At 49.6% G+C, this 16981-nt stretch overlaps 1 protein-coding gene across 11 annotated transcripts in view; it reads right to left on the bottom strand.

Moving 5' to 3' along the window:
- Rap1gap2 (RAP1 GTPase activating protein 2) overlaps nucleotides 1-16981 on the bottom strand; it is a 194402-nt gene that overhangs the window by 87621 nt on the left and 89800 nt on the right. For 10 of the 11 annotated variants that reach the window (XR_007979681.1, XM_052194010.1, XM_052194005.1 and 7 more), the window contains one exon: nucleotides 14617-14701. Coding sequence is in view for 10 of the 11 variants with exons in the window: in XM_052194010.1 (XP_052049970.1) it covers nucleotides 14617-14701 (85 nt within the window). In the remaining variant the exon portion in view is untranslated. Of the gene's footprint in view, nucleotides 1-14616; nucleotides 14702-15069; nucleotides 15089-16981 lie in introns of those variants that run through there. The other variant, XM_052194014.1, reaches the window with a different exon arrangement.

Raw genomic sequence — 16981 nt, 5'->3', positions numbered from 1 at the left:
GAAGTAGGAAGGTGAAATTTTAATCGGAATCTTCAAAGATGAAAGATCCACCTTTAATCCAGATCTTTTGAAGCAAGAAGATCCACCTTTAATCTGAGCCACACTTTCTGCTGACAGCCTAGATAAAGGACATGGGAGACGGAAGCTTGCTCTCTTTACCTGCTTATTCTGGCTCTCGCTGGCAACAAGTCCGTTCCTTCAGTGGCATTGGAGCCTACTTCTTAAGGATTCTGGCATACACTGAAGACCAGCTAAGACATCCAGCCTCGTGATTCCTACAGCTTCTATGGGTAGGCAGCCATTGTTGCACTAGCTGGACCAAAACCTGTAAGCCATTCTTATAAATTGTCTGGAAGGATGGATGGATGGATGGATGGATGGATGGATGGATGGATGGATGGACAGATGGATGGATGGATGGACAGATGCACAGACAGACAGACAGACAGACAGACAGGAAGGTGTGTAGATTGATTCATTCTGTAAGTTCTGTTCCTCTAGAGAACCCTAATACACTGGGCTATGTGAAACAGTCTCAAAGAAATCCTGCTACAATGCCTGATGACTTGAGTTCATTCCCTAAGACCCACATGGTAAAGGAGAAAATTGGTTTCTGAACGCTGGCCTCTGACTTCCTCATGCACACTGTGGAATGTGTGCATCCACACGCACACATGCATACAAATATATATGCACACCCATAAATAAATTAAACAAATAAGTAAATAAGAAAGGTTAAAGTGAACATCTGAACTGCTGCACGGAAGCCTGGCTGCCTGGTCCCCACCCTACCACCATCACCACTCTCAGGGGCCTCTGAGTCCCCGTGACAGGTCCCTAACCCTCCCTCAGCACTGCAAAAGCACCTTTTGCTTCAAAAATCAGATGGGTGCTCCTGCCCTGCTTTCTGCTCTGCTAAATGGATATCTGAGGAGCTTTGAAAGTCAGTTAGCATGAAAGCCCCCAGGTATCCTTGAATCAATCCCTTCTTGGTAAGCAGGAGTGATGAGGGTCACTGTCTAGGGGCTTCCTAATTTTATTATTATTTTTTTTTAGCTTATCCAGGTCCATCTTCCCTCAACACCCAGCACTGGACCATCAAGGCCATGAACTATGTTGATTTCAAAGGGCCATCTCTGTGGTTCTATCCTTCCTACAGATCTCACCTTCCCAGTTCAATTAGGAGTCACTAAGCCTTAGGCCCTCCTTAAATCCACCCCAGCTGCTGTCTCCTGTCCCCCATAGCCCAGGTGTGTTGACCATACAAGGAATGCCCCAAAGGACACTCCAGAGCTCCATCTGGACACCATCAGTGGGACAAGGCCCTGAGTGCATGTGACCTGGTTCTCATCCCAATCCTCCAGGTCATCTCTGAGAGAAGATCAATTCTAGTTACTTCAGAGGCCAGGTCATCACCAGGACCTGGGAAGAAAGGGATTGAGAAACACAGCAGGTCATACTGCAAAGGACTACAGGTTACATCTCTCTGAATATACTGAAAGTTTCACCGGGCTGCCAAAGCCTGTCAGAGTGCAAATTCAGTCTAATCCTAAAGTTCATGCTCCTTGATGCTGCAGGCCAGACTCACCTCCCGTCTCTTCTCCCTCCCCTCCTGATCACTGCCACTACCTCTGTCCTTCCATTTCCCTTCCCTCCTTCTACCTAGTTTCTTCTTCTCCCTTTTCCCATTTCCTTTCTTGCACATCCCTCCTGGATGACAGATGATGCTGCCCAGCCATCCACCCACTACTTCTGGCTTCCAGTGTAGAGCGAGCCAGTCATTGTATTAACATCTGACATTTCAGGACCGCACTGCCAAATCAAATTAGCTCAGCCCATGCTATTCCCTCACAAGCCCAGTTCGCTCCCGAGATAGGTTCAGCGTGGTTGCCACAGGTGATGGAGCTCCACGCTCTGGAAGCCTTCACCCATGTAGCTCCAGAGACAAACCCATCACCCATAGCCATTCCCCTCAAAATGGGAACATTCTTCAAGGGGTCAAGCTCACAGGCAGCACTGTCTTCCCGCCAAAACCCACCTGATTCTCACATCCCAAAGCAGGGAGCCAGTCACGACACAGAGGAGCACGGTTGTTCATTATTAATCTTCTGAATGTTCTGAAGGCTTGGCTCATTGGAAGCTTCTTGGTTTTGAGACAAGATCACCGTAGCCCAGGTTGACCTCAAACTCATTATATGGCCAAGGATAATCTGCAACTCAGCTCCTCACGCCTCTGTCTCCCAAATTCTAAGACCGCAGGTGTGCACCATCATCTGTGACTTGGTTCTTTTTTACAATGATCCTTCTCAAAATCTCTAGAGAATCCATGAAAAATACTGTCACTCTCTACACTCCAGTAATTCCTTCTGAGCCACTTGGGTTTTTTGGTTTTGGGTTTTTTTTGTTTTGTTTTGTTTTGTTTTGCCTCATTGGATAAATGCAAGGAAAATTGAATTAGACTCTTTTTATTTCAGAGGAGCATAAACAGAGTGATCTCATTTATGCACGGCTCTCTCTGTCCGCATGATGCCAAGCTATCTGGACGTTTAGCAAGTGGTAATACTGGACATTTCTGAATAACAGGATCATTAAGGCATTATTAATATTTTAACAATGTACTTCTTTGTACTTAGCATTGCTTAAACGTTTCACAATAAGCATGCATTCATGAAGAGTAGCTATATCAAGCTGGGTTTTGTTGTTACTGTTTACTTGCAAGAGAGACGAGTCTTAATAGAAACTCTCTAGAATACCGGGCTTTTCATGCGCTCCACATTCTAATACGGATCAATCAAGAGGTTTCATCCATCACTTATAGGTGAGTATTTATTGAGCATCTACTGTGCACTCTGTGCATCCTGGGTTCTATGGCAGCAGTAGGAACAGACAGCATCATCCCTGACAGTGTGAGCTTTGGCTGCAAAAGGCTGGGTCTTCCCAACCCTGTCACTCGTCCCCTAGGCAGGCAAATATAATCACATCTGCTAGCAACTACACAAGTGGAGTAAACATCGACCAGGCTCTGGGCCTCACCATGTTCCCTCCAGGAGCTCTCAGAGTAGAACAGTCCAGACCCTATATCAGGTCAAATGCTATCCCCACCCAAAAGACATGTGCATGTCAAAAGTCTGTGGAGGGGACCTTGCAGTGGTGGGGGCGGGGTGGCCATGGGGTGCACACTAGCAGATCCCATAGTGTGAATGTGCATCCCTCCAAGTTCATGCACTACAACAGAAAGGCATCAGGCATCTTGAGGAGATGGTTGGCTCAAAAGGAATCACAAAAGGAATCAGTGTCTTATAAAAGGACTTGGATGGTACCATATAGACAATTGTAGTCATACGCACAAGGGACACATGTGGGGACACACAGTAAGGTGCCATCTTGGAAGCAGAAAGCAAGTCTCTCCAGATGCTAACTCCACTGGCCCCTTGATTTTGGATCTCCCATCCTCCAGCATGGTAGGAAACAAATATCCGGTGTTTATAACTCAACCAGTATAAGGCACACACACACAATGGAATTGAAACAGCTCTCAAGATGCAATCACCATCCTGGTCTAACTACCCAGAGGGCTCTATCAGATGACAAGTGCCCTGACACATAAAGGAAAGACACCCAGGGAGACAAGCAGCCACAGAATCACAGAGGCAGAGCAAGGCAAGGAGTAATGTCTAGAGCTACCTGGAGTCGGAAGAACAAGCAAGGTCTCCCTCACAGTCTTTGGTGGGAGCAAAGCCCTGCTGACACCCTGATTTCAGACTTCTGGCCGCAAAAGCCGTGGGAGAATACCTTACTGTTATTTTAAGCCACCCACTAAGTTTGTGGTAATTGTTACAGAGGCTCTAGAAACAGACACCCCAATACTCAAAACTCCAGCTCCACACTCAGCCAGGAGCAAGGAATCTGTAGGCAGTCAGGGCCAGAGTGGTGGGAGACTACGGGTAGGAGACGCATACGATCTATTGGGTCTTGGAAGGAGACACAAGCTATTGGGGCTTGGAACTGCACCAGTGGCAATGCTTCAAGAAGAGGAGCCACCACCCACTGGTTCCCAGAGTCCCAGATACTAGGACTGAGGAACTGGTCGGTGACACTTATGCAAGGGGTAGGAGTAGGCTAGGGGCAGAATCCTGTAGCTCCGGCTAGCAAGCGGTCTCAGGGTAGTGTATGGCAGTTAAAAGAGAAACGCAGGTTTGTCATTAAAGCCACCCTATGGGTGTTTGGTTCGTTGACCATGATGACAACTGCTACTCTTTAAAGAAGCTGGAAGAGACCAGACCTTCACAAAGCCCTTGCCAGCCATGTCCTCCTTAAGCCACACGGTGGCCCAAGGGACCTTTATTTGAGTTGAGGTTCTCAGAGCCTTGCTGATCTGTGCAGAGCAGCATTGTTGCTTAGTAACTCTAGGATCAAGGGGAAGCAATGTGACTTAGCAGATAAAGGTGCTTGCTACTGAGCCTGGCAACCAGAGTTTGATTCCTGGGACCCATATGATGGTGGGAACAAGCAAAGTCCCTTAAGTTGTCCTCCAATACACACACACACACACAGAGAGAGAGAGAGAGATAGAGACAGACAGACAGACAGACAGAGACAGAGAGAGACAGAGACAGAGACAGAGGCACAGAGAGACAGAAACAGAGAGGGAGAGAGAGAGAGAGAGAAAGTGAGAGAAATTTCATAAACCAAAGTCCAAAAGCCAGGTTCAGGACCCAGACTGTGCCAGACCCAGCCCAGACCCAGCCCAGACCCAGCCCAGACCCAGCCCAGACCCAGCCAAGACCCAGCCCAGACCTAGCCCGAGACCCAGCCCTTACTAGGGGAGGTCACAGGACCAGGCACTAAGTTCTAAGGCAGGATGAATGGTCAGGCCTCCAAAAGCACGTGTCATAACATGGATACAAAGCCCAGAGAGCATCTCCAGGGAGACAACCTGAATATAAAGTGTTCCCTCAAGGTCTTCCGAATAAGTAAGGCAGGCCGGACTGACCCTTGACTTGCCTTCTCCAGGCACCCAATACCCAGACAACAGAGAGTTCAGGCTGAGTTCTTCGCGCCTGCTGTGCCTCACACAGCTTCTCAGAGCTTTGATGCCCTGCCCTCAGCCTTCCAATGTTCCCCAGTGTCAGCATCTGTCCAAAAACACAGGCTTGTTTCAGCACCAGCTGCAGAAAAGGGAACTAGCCGTGGGAAATTCTCGGTGGGCATCAACAGATCAGAAAATGTTCCGAGGCCAATCTCAGAGCTCTCCACAGTCCTGAACAATCCAAGTCTCTGTACGATCCCCCCTTCTGCAGACCTCTATGAGAAAGACGGCCTTGTAGGCCCTTCCTGTCCCCATAGAAACCACCTGGACTGTAACTCCTGCTTATGTGGGAGTATCCTTCTGAGAATTCAAGATTCCAGTCAGAAGCTTCCAGAACAGCACTCCTCCAGGCCCGCCTGGTAGGCTGAGATTTCTTACTTTTATCCTATTTCAATGATCCCATGGATATCTGAACCTAACAGGTAACAATTTACATCTGAGACAGAAAATCCCACAGTATCGGCTCCTCTGCTGTGGATGCCTGGCAAGGCTGAGAACAGGAAGTCCTCAGAAGAAACATAGTAGCAACAGAAAAAAGGAGGTGTGAATCCTTTCCTAACCCCAGCCCCAACTCTAACCTTAATTTACTAACCTTAGCCCTAAGCACTGCTATCTTAGAAACAAAGTATCATTTTGCAGAATGATTTTATTTTGAGAGGCAATACTGACACTGAAGCAGCACAAGCCACACATGTCTGTTCTGAATGAAAATGTCCACTAATTTTAACTAATGGCAAGCTCCTGACAGCATCCACCACATGGGAACACTTCCTGTTCCTGCTCTACAAATGAGGAAGGTAAGACTCAGAATACTCACACAGCTCAGAAGCCCCTTCATCCCTGGCAGACTGGCTTCAGAAATGGTGGTGTTTACCACTTTCTAAGTCTGACTAGTTTGAAGAAGCCCCTTAGGGCCCAGATCATGGGGACTATATTGGTATCCATACCAGTAGGGGATCATGGGATGAGTGTGAAAGTTTGCAAAAGGGGCTGGGCTGCAGAATCAAATGAGAGGGCAAAGAGGTCTCCAGAGAGAGTATTCAGGGAACCCCACTGTCCTGACCCACCCACTCAGAGGAGAAGGGGTACGAGGTCCTGGAAGCCTAGAGACCTCAGAAAAAGTCGGTGACTGTCTGTACTAGCCGGGTTGTTTTGTTGGTTGGTTGGTTGGTTGGTTTGGGTTTTGGTTTTAGTTTGGTTTTTTGTTAGCTTGACCCTGCAGTGGTTCAGAAAGAGAACCTCAGCTGAGAAAATGCCCCCACCGAACTGCTTATTGATGGTTGATGAGAGAGGGCCCAGCTTGCTGTAGCTTGTGTGTGCCCTTGGCTGGTGGACCTGGGTGCTATAAGGAAGCGGGCAGAGCAAGCCACGAGGAGCAAGCTGGTTGGTCATTAGCGCCCTCCATGGCCTCTGCATCAGCTCCTCCTCCAGTCCGTGTACTTTTTGTGGTTCAGCCCTGACTTCCCTCAGTGAGAGACTGTGACGTGGAAATGAAGGATGACGCACATCCTTTGCTCCCCTCGTTGCTTTTGGACCCCAGACAGTTTCATTGATGATTTCTACAAAGCAGGGCTCCTCTCTAGGGCCACCTATCAGAAGACCGAGGATCCAAAGGTAATGGAGATAGGCAAAGCTCACCCAAGCTAAGTCTGGGTTCTCTAAAGAGAAGCAGTGATGGTCTGTTCCTCAGGGACACAAACATCATTGTCATTGTCCTCGATTGCTATCCTAGGAGCCCATGACAGAGCACCTGCTGTGTCATGGATTACATCATGGCTACTCCAACTGCTCCTGGGGGTGTGTTGCCCCTATCACAGAGAAGAGACAGGAGTCAGGGTGCCTGTGCCCTTGCTGAGAAGATGCCCTACCAGCCTGTGGGGTAGTGGCTAGGGAAGTGTAGAGTAACAGAACACTGGCTCTGGCACACACCACAGGCTTGCCACTAAGTAGCTGCAGGACCTTCCACAAACAGCACAACCTTTCTGAGACCATTTCAGGCAGAGGAGCCAAAAGTGATTGCTGTCAAATGACAGCTCCAAATGACTGTCAAGAGCTTTCCACAGAGCTTGGTGGGAGAGGATTCTGGTCATGTGGAAGCTCTCGGGAAAGAACGCTACCTACAATCAATGCCCACTACGTACACAGGGAAGCAGGTGGAGTCGTGTTTTCAGCTCCTCAGCTAGAGAGGTGCCATGGCTGGCAAAGATGCTACACAGTGCACGGGAGCACATCTACAGTCAGCAGGGTTTCTTGGCTAAGACATCCAAGCAATGGAATGGAGGAGGAACTCTTCTCCACAGATGACGGAACACTGGATGCTTCTATGAGGATAAATGAGCAGGGCCCTGACAGCAAACCACACACAAAGTGGACCCGGATCTCCATCAGGCTCAGCAGCAGCAGTCATTAAAACAAGGCAAACGAAACACAGTGAGCCACCAAACATATACCCACTGAGGTGTCTACCACTAAAACGCTAAAAATTGACAACAGTCAATGTTGGTAAAAATACAGAGCAGCCGGGACCTAATGGCACTGCTGGTGACATGCACAATGGTGCAAGCACTGACAGTCTGCCAGTTCCAAAGGACATTTAAGATTCCGGGCAGAGGATGTAGCTCAGAGGTAGAACACTTGCCTAGCACACACAAGCACTGCAAGGAAAAATAATAACAAAATAAAGATTTTACCAGGCCAGGCATGGTGGTACATGCCGGTAACTTCAGACTCAAGGGACTAAGGGAGGAAGATACTCGCAAAGTTAAGGCTAGACTAGTCTACAGAATGAGACTCGGGTCTCCTAAAAGGAAACAACAAGAAGTTCACTACTCTTTACTGTAGTGATTCTATTCCTTAGTAATCCAAGAGAAAGAAAGACACAAGTCCAAATAGATTACACTAGAGCAGTCACAGCTTTTCCCTATTAGCACCAAAAGCTACTACCAAACCTAACCAAACCAAAGACAACTCAGTTGTCCCTCAGCTGGAACACAAGCAAACCAATTACGGTGTCTTTATGCGACAGAATGTTGCTCCGTAATAAGGAGAGGTAGAGGGATGGGGCTGGCACCAGGAACAAAGTAAAGAGATGGACTGGCCATGGGTCCGTGTGACAAGTGGGGGTGGGGGTGGGAGTGGTACATGGGCGAACAGTAAGCCTGGGGGGGTGGGGGACGGTGAGCTGAGCCTCAGCCCAAAGGGATGCAAAGAAGCTATCAGATGTCTGCTTCCTTCACACGGACAGTTTGTACAGCTGCCTCGACTACCACTGAGGGAAAGTGGGAGGAGGGATTAGTGGCTCTGGGGGACAAAGCCCTGAAGGACCAACATAGAGACAGTCTGCACCTTTCTCAGGAGAACCCCCAGCCTCCACCACCTTCTCCAAAGCAGAACTTATGACCCAGCGTACCTCGGGGTTTCATGAGGAGGACTTGAAAAGCTAAACGAGGGTCACAGGCCAGCTACAACCTATTCGGGACTCCAAGGACAACTCTGCCAGTACAGGTCATAGCCATCTCAAGTCCTAGAGAAATCAGTCTAGGAGATCCTTGATGGAGGAGAATCTGAGGGTCATCGACCCTAATTCCTTCTTCTCCTCCTCAGTACAGGAAGCCCCAGGGGGCAGCCTGGCCTTGCTTCCTATGGTCTCTTCCGACTCCCCCTTCTTCCCCAGCACCTCCTCCCTGCTAAGAAGCCACTTTTAATCTGTGAGCTTGTCACATGCTGAGCCATCTGGCTTCCTCTGCTAAGTTAAGGTCCCCTGTAGAGGCTCTTTGAGGGTCAAGGACCAGGGCTTCTGGGCGTTCCCAGGGGAATCTATGCAATGCCAGGTACACTGTGGAGTCTGCTAAATGCCGACTGGTCCTTGGGAACATGAAAACCAAACTCAGGAAGACTAAAGCCCTGGCAGCAATCCAGTGCACACCCAGGCAGCCAGCCCCAACCCCACTCCCATCCTACCCTGCCCATCCTCAGCCTGGGAACTGGGCTCCCGCTTCAGCCCATCTGCTCAGCTTTTTCTCAGATTCACACTGGGGGTAGGCAATCCCCTAGGAAAACGAGCTGCACAGAGGGGAAGGAGGGCCGTAAACCTATCTGTAAAGGAAGTGGATCATCGATCCCTGACCGGAAGGAGCATTCTGCACCTGAGCTGCACTACCAAGGGAACCGGTGAGCCCTTCTCTTGCCAGGCACCTACTCAGGTGGCAGAAAAGAAATGATTCAAGGAGCTGAAGAGATGGTTCTGACAGCAAAATACTTGCCACATTAGCATGAAGACATGAGTTCTATCCCCAGAACACATTAAAAAGCCGGCCTGGGGCCAGCAGATATGGCTCAGCAGCTACAGGCATGTGCTGCCAACCCTAACGACCTGAACTCCATCCCTGAGGCACAGATGGTGGAACAAGAGCATCAATTCCTACACGTTGCTCTCCGACCTCCATACTTGAGATGTGGTACCTGTACACACACACACACACACACTCATGCACACACACACATACACACTCACTCATGCACATACACACACTCATGCACATGCACACGCGCGCACGTGTTCACGCGCACACACACACTTATGCACATGCACACACACGCACGTGCACACATACACACATGCACACACACACTCATGCACACACACACACACACCATTGCACATGCACACACACATACATATTCACTCATGCACATGCACACACACGCACACATACAATTAAGTAAGCAAAATTAAAGCCAACTGCAGCAATGTGTGTCATTAACCTTAACTCTGGAGAGACAAAGACAGACTACTGGATAGATATGGTACTCTGGGGCTTTGGGGCTTGAGATATGGTACTCTGGGGCTTTGGGGCTTGCCGGCCGGCCAGCCTGACTTACTTGGCAAGCTCTCAGCCAGTGAGAGAGCCCATCCAAAAACTGTCATGAAAATAAGAAGGGAGTTTTAAAGAAAAGAGGCTCAGTAGGCATGCAAGGATGAGGACAAGAAAGGGTAATGGAGTTTCATTATCAAATATCGCGTGTGTCTGTTTCTGTATGTGTCTGTGTGTGTCTGTGTGTGCATATGAAATTATCAAAGCATAAAAAGTTCAAAATAAAAATACGATTGTCTGATATCACCCTGAAAACAGAAACAAAAACAGGGAGGCAAGGAGAGATCTCCTCACAACTGTCTGTAATGAGATCTGACACCCTCTTTTGGTGTGTCTAAAGACAGCTACAGTGTACTTATATACAATAATAAATAAATAAATCTTTTTTAAAAAAAAAGACAGGCTAGGCAGTGGGGAGCAAGCTAGAGAAATGGCTCATTGGTTTAGAGCACTGACTGTCCTTCCAAAGGACCTGAGTTCAATTCCCAGTACCTACACTGCTGCTCACAACCATCTATAACTCCAGTTCTAAGTGAGCCGGGCGCCCTCTTCTGCCCTCCACAAGCATTGCACACACAAAGTACACAAATACACATTCAGGCAAAACGCCTATACGCATTTAATAAAAGTAAATGAATCTTAAAAGGGGTAGGTGGGGCTCAGACAAGGGCCAAGAGCACATCACTTCAATCCGGAGGTCTCAAGCTATCCACAGCAATTCAACCACCCTAAGACAAGAGCCCCAAAGACCAAGAAAGAGTCACCCCAGGAGCTCAGTGCCAGGCAGGAAGAACAACTCACAAGGAGCGGCAGCACTGAGCTCTCCATCTGTGCTGAACAAGTCAGTGTGCTGTGAGCACTGCGGATTTAAATCCCTGGAAAGCAGGGATTTAATGCTTGGAACTGGAGTTATAGATGACTGTGAGTAACAATGTAGGTACTGGGAATTGAACTCAGGTCCTTTGGAAGAGATTACCTTCCCACAGTGGTGACATTTCCTAGCCCTAGAGTCAAACCCTAGCCACAAAACAAACCATGACAGACACAGAGAGACAAGATACAACAGACCCCACACCGGCTGCACACAACAGCTCCACCCAGAATCTTAAGGGCAGGGCCAGTCCCCTCCATTCCTAGCTCTATCTGACCCTGCCTCTGGAGTCTAAACATAAAAGTCACAGGCTGGGGACTGCCTGAGCTGAGTTCAAAGCATAAAAAAAAAAAAAAAAAAAAAAAGACAGTCTGGAGCTGGGAAAGCCTTCTGACTGTGAGTCAGAGTTCACCAAAGATGGTTGAGGGTCTGCCTGTGGCTCCTGACACACCTGCACACAAGCCCTCTCTCTCCTTTCAATAGGTTTCACAGGGACTGTCTACAGCCTCTGATTCTCAGTGTCTCCATTCCTCAGCACTGCCCATCTGCTGTCACCTCACCTCTCCAGACAAGTCTCAGTCATATCCCAGCAAACTCCAGGCCTCTCTGCCCCGCACTCCTCTGCACAGTCCACACCACACTTGGCCACCACAGCCCATCCCTCACTGTGAAGTGACTGCTCTTTCCCTCCGTGCCTATGCCCAGCTTCTTCCACAGTACCGTCCTAAGAACCTCCTCTTCCCACTCCACCTCCTCCCTAGACAGCAGCCGCTGGCCCAAAAACACCACACGAACAACCTGACCCTTCTCCCCACTGCTAGGCTACCCCACCTCAGAAAATGCTGGCACCAAGTTAGGCTGCTCCAGACCTTGACACAATTCTTGCCTCCTCTCTTCAAATCACCTTGTCTCATTAACCTACCACCTGAGAACTCTGAGCTCTGCTTCCAAACAAGCCTCCTGGTGCCCTGGGCAAGGTCACATGTTCCTCCCTGGTACCCAGACAGTGGCGTCTGCAGCATCTGCTGATTCCCACTCTGTTCTACTTCAGGCATCGTTCTCACAGCCAGTAGGGTGGGAACCCAGTCCCCATCACAGCTGGGTGGGGGGCATGGAGGGAAAGACCTGTGGTCTCAGTACTCAGGAGGCAGAAGCAGAAGGATCAAGAGACTGAGTAACATGGTAAGACCTTGTCAAAAACAAAACAAAAACAAACAAAACTGTGCCTTACCAGTGCCCTTAACTAGAATTTTTTTTTTAATCTTTAGCAAAACTTCTGCTTGATCTAGAGTCAGTTTTCAGGCCCAGTCTCTCCCACCCTAACTCAGGATGGTCCAGTGCTTCTTCTGGTCTTCGCCAGTTCCTCCCCTTCCACCTCATCTCTGGGATCCCCAAGCTGCTCTGTGCCTCTGGTCACCAGAGATACTGGTAAGAGCCAGATCCCATGGGGCAATCTGAAGCAGGGCATGAGACTGTATCCCTGAGAAGAGACACAAAGAGTTTGCTGGGTCCCTTTACCTCACTTTGAAGAGCAAGAGTCTTGAATAACACCCCGACTCTACTGTAGTACAAGTCCTCCATAACTCTCAGAGCTCAGCTGAACTGGTATTTCCTCAAAGAAACCCAGTCAGCCTGCTTCAAGATCGCCTCAGGTCCCACGACTATCTTTGAGTGGTCCAGAGATTCCCCTGAGGACAGTCACCTTCCCTAACTGTCCATCCCTCATTCTTGCTGTTCCCTTTTCAACTTCTGGCTCAGTGTGTGAACCATGAACCCCAGGGAAAAAGAGACCTAATCATGTTGCTGTTTCACTATGACAACCAATCAATAACTTAGCAGTTTTATTCTTGAGACAGGATCTCACTCTGTAGCCCAGACTAACATGGAATTTGCTATAAAATCCAGGCAGGGTTCAGCTCAAAACAACCCTCTGTGTCCAGCTTCCCAAGTGTTGAGATTACAGGCACAGCATCCTCACTACAGTTACCTCATCCTCAGCAGTGACTCAGCCGTAGGTAAGTATTATTGACTGGGGCTACCTAGACCCGGCTCCACTCCTGGGTCACTAAGCTTCCAGCACTAGGCCTGAGGGCTCAGCAGTCCCGTCTACTCTGAGTCCTCCTCACTGCAGTGCTTCCATTTTCCTTCCAAGGGACACCTCATTCCTTCTCTCAGTCTCCTGGTGTAGGTCATGAGACTCAGACCTGTCCAATCACAGCATTCCATTTTCTCTAGCCAATGAGCTTCCTCCCTAGGACTCTGTCAGAACTACTGACTAAAAAGAAAAAAAAGCTATACTTATTTCATAGGAGCTGCCATCACCATCCTGCCATCATGGAAGCAGGGCTCCACAAAGAATAAAAACATCACAGAAGAAAGTGGGAAAGAGGTCGACTCCCCCAGATACAGCCATGCCTGGGAAAGTTCCTAGGCTGAAGTGAGTAGTGTTTCTCTCACTCAAGAGTCCTGACTAACCCAATATTCAAATAAACACTGGGTGTTGAATGAATTAAATAGTCATGGGCGTGAAGCCTGCCAAGAGAACTCTCTGACTCTTCCGAGGCTTCCTCGTTCTCTCTATAAACCCTTCTGTCCGTGAGCAGAGACAATCTTCCCACGACCAACTCTGCAGGCCGAAGGGCTGAAACTCAGACTGGCCACATCCTCCTCAGGATTACTGCCAGCAAACCACCCAGCAGTTGGGTCACATACTATCCAGGGCTAGGCTGACAGAAGTGTCCGGGCTTTGGATGCCCAGGCATCCCCACCAAGAAAAGAAGAGTTGTACTACCATCCTGTACCCACATCTGGCCCTCAGGCTGCCCATCTCTGAATGCCCAATCAGGGCTTGGGATTGTGGCTCAGAGTGAGATAGACATCTGCTGCCTCTGGGATGTCATGGGAAAGGGGAGCCACACAGAGCAGCAGGGAAGAGAGGCCAAGTTGTTTCTTGTGAGTCATCTCAGAACAGAGCCTCAGGCAGGACTAAGATACCAACAGGCAGGCCTTGAGGCCTGGGGATGACTTGGGAGGCAGGAGACTTCCTCAGATCTAGTCTTTACCCAATGAAGTGTGAAGGAGGAAGTTGGGGGTGTGCAGCTGATCTAACAGTCCTCCCTGAGGACTAGCCTAGGACGGGGTGGTCACTCCATGGAAGTCGGAGGTGGAGATTGAACGCAGAAGGGCCTAGAGGCAGAGCACAGTCCATTTTTCTAGGAAGGGCACAGTCCTGGGTATGGAATCAAAGATGGAGTTCTCTCCAAAAGAGGTTTCCTTCTGACTGAAGCCTCCGAACAGTTCTCCCACAGAGACTGAAGCAACAGGCAACTTTCCCACAGAGACTAGGGTAACAAAGGCAGCCTAGGGGGCTGATCAAATGCTATCCAAGTCTGAAGAGGCTCTGCTTAATCTCTGCCTGTCTTGGATGGCAGCCATCTTTAAATACCAAGCTTCCTGCCTCCGGTGTGGACTCCTTGTTCTCAGTCCCACCATTCCACATGGCTTCGCACTAATCTAAGCATCCCACCAATCCCACTGCACCCTGCATCCCGCAGCTCGCAGTCCGAGCCCATGTGCTTCTTCACTGCCCCTTCACACAGACGCCCAGCCTCAGTTCTCCTTGCCCCTCACTCCACCAGACTTATCAAAATACTGACTCCCGAAGTGTTGGGCCCTCCATGGCCACCCACTAGAACAGAAGCAGCTGGACTGGAAGCTAAAACAGCAGCAAGGTTTCCAATGCTCCCAGCATTCCCTTCTTCCCACCTCTTTGAGTCTCTTACCTTCATGGTCGGGGGAGCAGTGAGAGGAGGGGACAGTGGCCGATCTGGGAGGGTCACATCCGAGCTGTTAGCCAGCTCCTGCTTCCTAAAAAGAAACCAAAGGGGACAGAAGCTGTGAGCGAGGGGATTCACGAGCCTTCCCTCTGTCATCTAAGAGCACCTGAGCTTGAAGACTCGGAAGGATACAGGAAATTGACTGCATCTCTTCATTGGGTTAGACTAACATCAAAGCAGTACAGTGCAAGGCCCTGGTCCAGCAGCATCCCCTAAGGACATGTAAGACTCCAGGTGCACGCCAGAATCCCCAAGGATGGAACCCAAGAATCTGCTTTACCCAGCTTCCCAAGTGATTCTGATGCACCCAGTCTCAGACCCACTAGTTCTAAAAGACACAGGACTAGGGTGAGAGGGAGACAGGGAAAGGGGTCAGCTCAGGTAGGACCCCTTCCTTACCTTTCCCATGAGTGTCACTGTCCACTTGGACACATTCTCACACACACACACACACACACACACACACACACACAGGGTGGGGTGGGGGGCTGGCATAGAGCCACCCTTGGGAGGGCAGCACTGCCTGCTGTTAAAGCTGCAGGTAATACTTATTTTAGTCCATGTAGGGTAGGACCAAGTTTGAGGCAGCTAAACAGAGTTGTGTTGCCATGGAAACACTGCTCTCACACACTCCCCACTTCCCATCTGGCCCTTGCTGGTGACCAGGGAGAGCTTGTTTGCTGTCCCATCACCAACCAGACTGCTTAGGTTGGGAGAAACTTCCACATCAAGTTATGCAACAGGGCCATCTGGGCAGAGATGGGGGATTCCCCCCATTGGGCCAGGAACTCTGATGTGCCCTGGAGGGGAGTCGAGACAATAGTACTGAGAACTGACAGAGATCACAATGGAACTTTAAAACCCCTAGCTTCACAGGAGCCCCATCCTGAAGCACCCAACAGTCAGCCTGTGTCTGTGTTAAATGACCAAGACCCACCAGTCCCCGTTGGAGAGAATGTTCACTCTACTTCTTCCTGGCCCATGTCCTAGTAGTGAGGCCCCAATCCAGGCTACTCCATGAAGGAAACCCACATTCCCTAGAGCCATGCTCCCCAGCTTTCCAAAGAGAAAGCCCAGACCTGGAGCTTGGAGCCCAGATACAGTCTCACAGAGGCTACCCAAGACCACAGGCTAGGACAGTCTAACACCTCTTGAGAAACCAGGCTAGAGACAGGGCCATACTGTCTAGCACAGAGCCCCTTGCTTCCCTTGCAGTTGGCCACCTGTTCTGTCCTCTAAGCAGTCTGACAGGGAGGCCAGTGAACATCTTGACTTGGCTCAGGATCTACATGATTCCGCTAACCTCCACCCTGGCCAACTAACTCCCTTCCTCTCCTCCATCTGCCTCTGCCCTTACTTCTTCCTGCACCTTGGTAACAGGACTTAGGATAGCTGGAGTGGAAGAGGTCTCTTCGCTACCGATGGAGACTGTTATTGGTCCAAGAACCAGAAAGGACAAGATTCACACACACACACACACACACACAGGAATGCAGCAGCTTGGTCTGCCTCTCAACACAAGCCACCAACTTCACTTTCCATATATTAACTTAGCTGTGGTTACTACTATGCCCTCACCTGCCTCCCAAAGCTGGCCTGGCATAGCCTCTGCCCTCTGCCCTCTGCCCTCTGCCCTCTGCCCTCTGCCCTCTGCCTTCTCCCTCTTCCACTCAGTCCTCTTTCAAGCAGCCCCTGCTTCTCTTGATGAGACTATTCCCGGAAAGCCAGAAGGTTGACCAAGGGTGGGAAATAGCACCCTCGGGTACCCTAAGGCAAAGACAAGGGCGCCTCCTTTGGGAGCTGGGGACTGGCAGAGAACAGAAAAGAGGCAGCTTTTCCATGAGAGAAGATAGGCTGCTCTGGGCTCAGTTGGGAACTTCCACCCATGCCTCTGGAGATGATTTATGGAGATGACTTATGACCTTAACTGAGAGCAGTCCTGAATCTTCAGGAACAACCCTGGAGGTAGAGAAGGAGGAGGATGTCGTGAGAGTTTTGCATCACTCATTGATGGACATCACACACAGTCATGCTGTCTAGTGCCATGTCTACACCCATGGGGCAGAGTAAATGCAACTACTGTCCAAGATCTAGGAACCCCTAACCTTTTCCCATGCACCAACCTGCTTCCCCCGAACGCTGGATACTGGATGAGCATCCAGGACCAGGGAATGATTAGGACCAACAAGGTAGCTTCCAGTTGGAAGGATTTCCCAAGTGATAATGGGGCAGGAAAGAACACTTAGGGCCAACAGGTTCCTTATAAGTCCCAAGGTGGGTCTAGGAGTCCAGAGGGGATGGGAGAGGGACA

The sequence above is a fragment of the Apodemus sylvaticus genome, chromosome 10 (genome assembly GCF_947179515.1).
Source record: "Apodemus sylvaticus chromosome 10, mApoSyl1.1, whole genome shotgun sequence".
NCBI classification, from domain to species: Eukaryota; Metazoa; Chordata; class Mammalia; order Rodentia; family Muridae; genus Apodemus; species Apodemus sylvaticus.
This window is presented reverse-complemented; position numbering and strand designations above follow the sequence as displayed.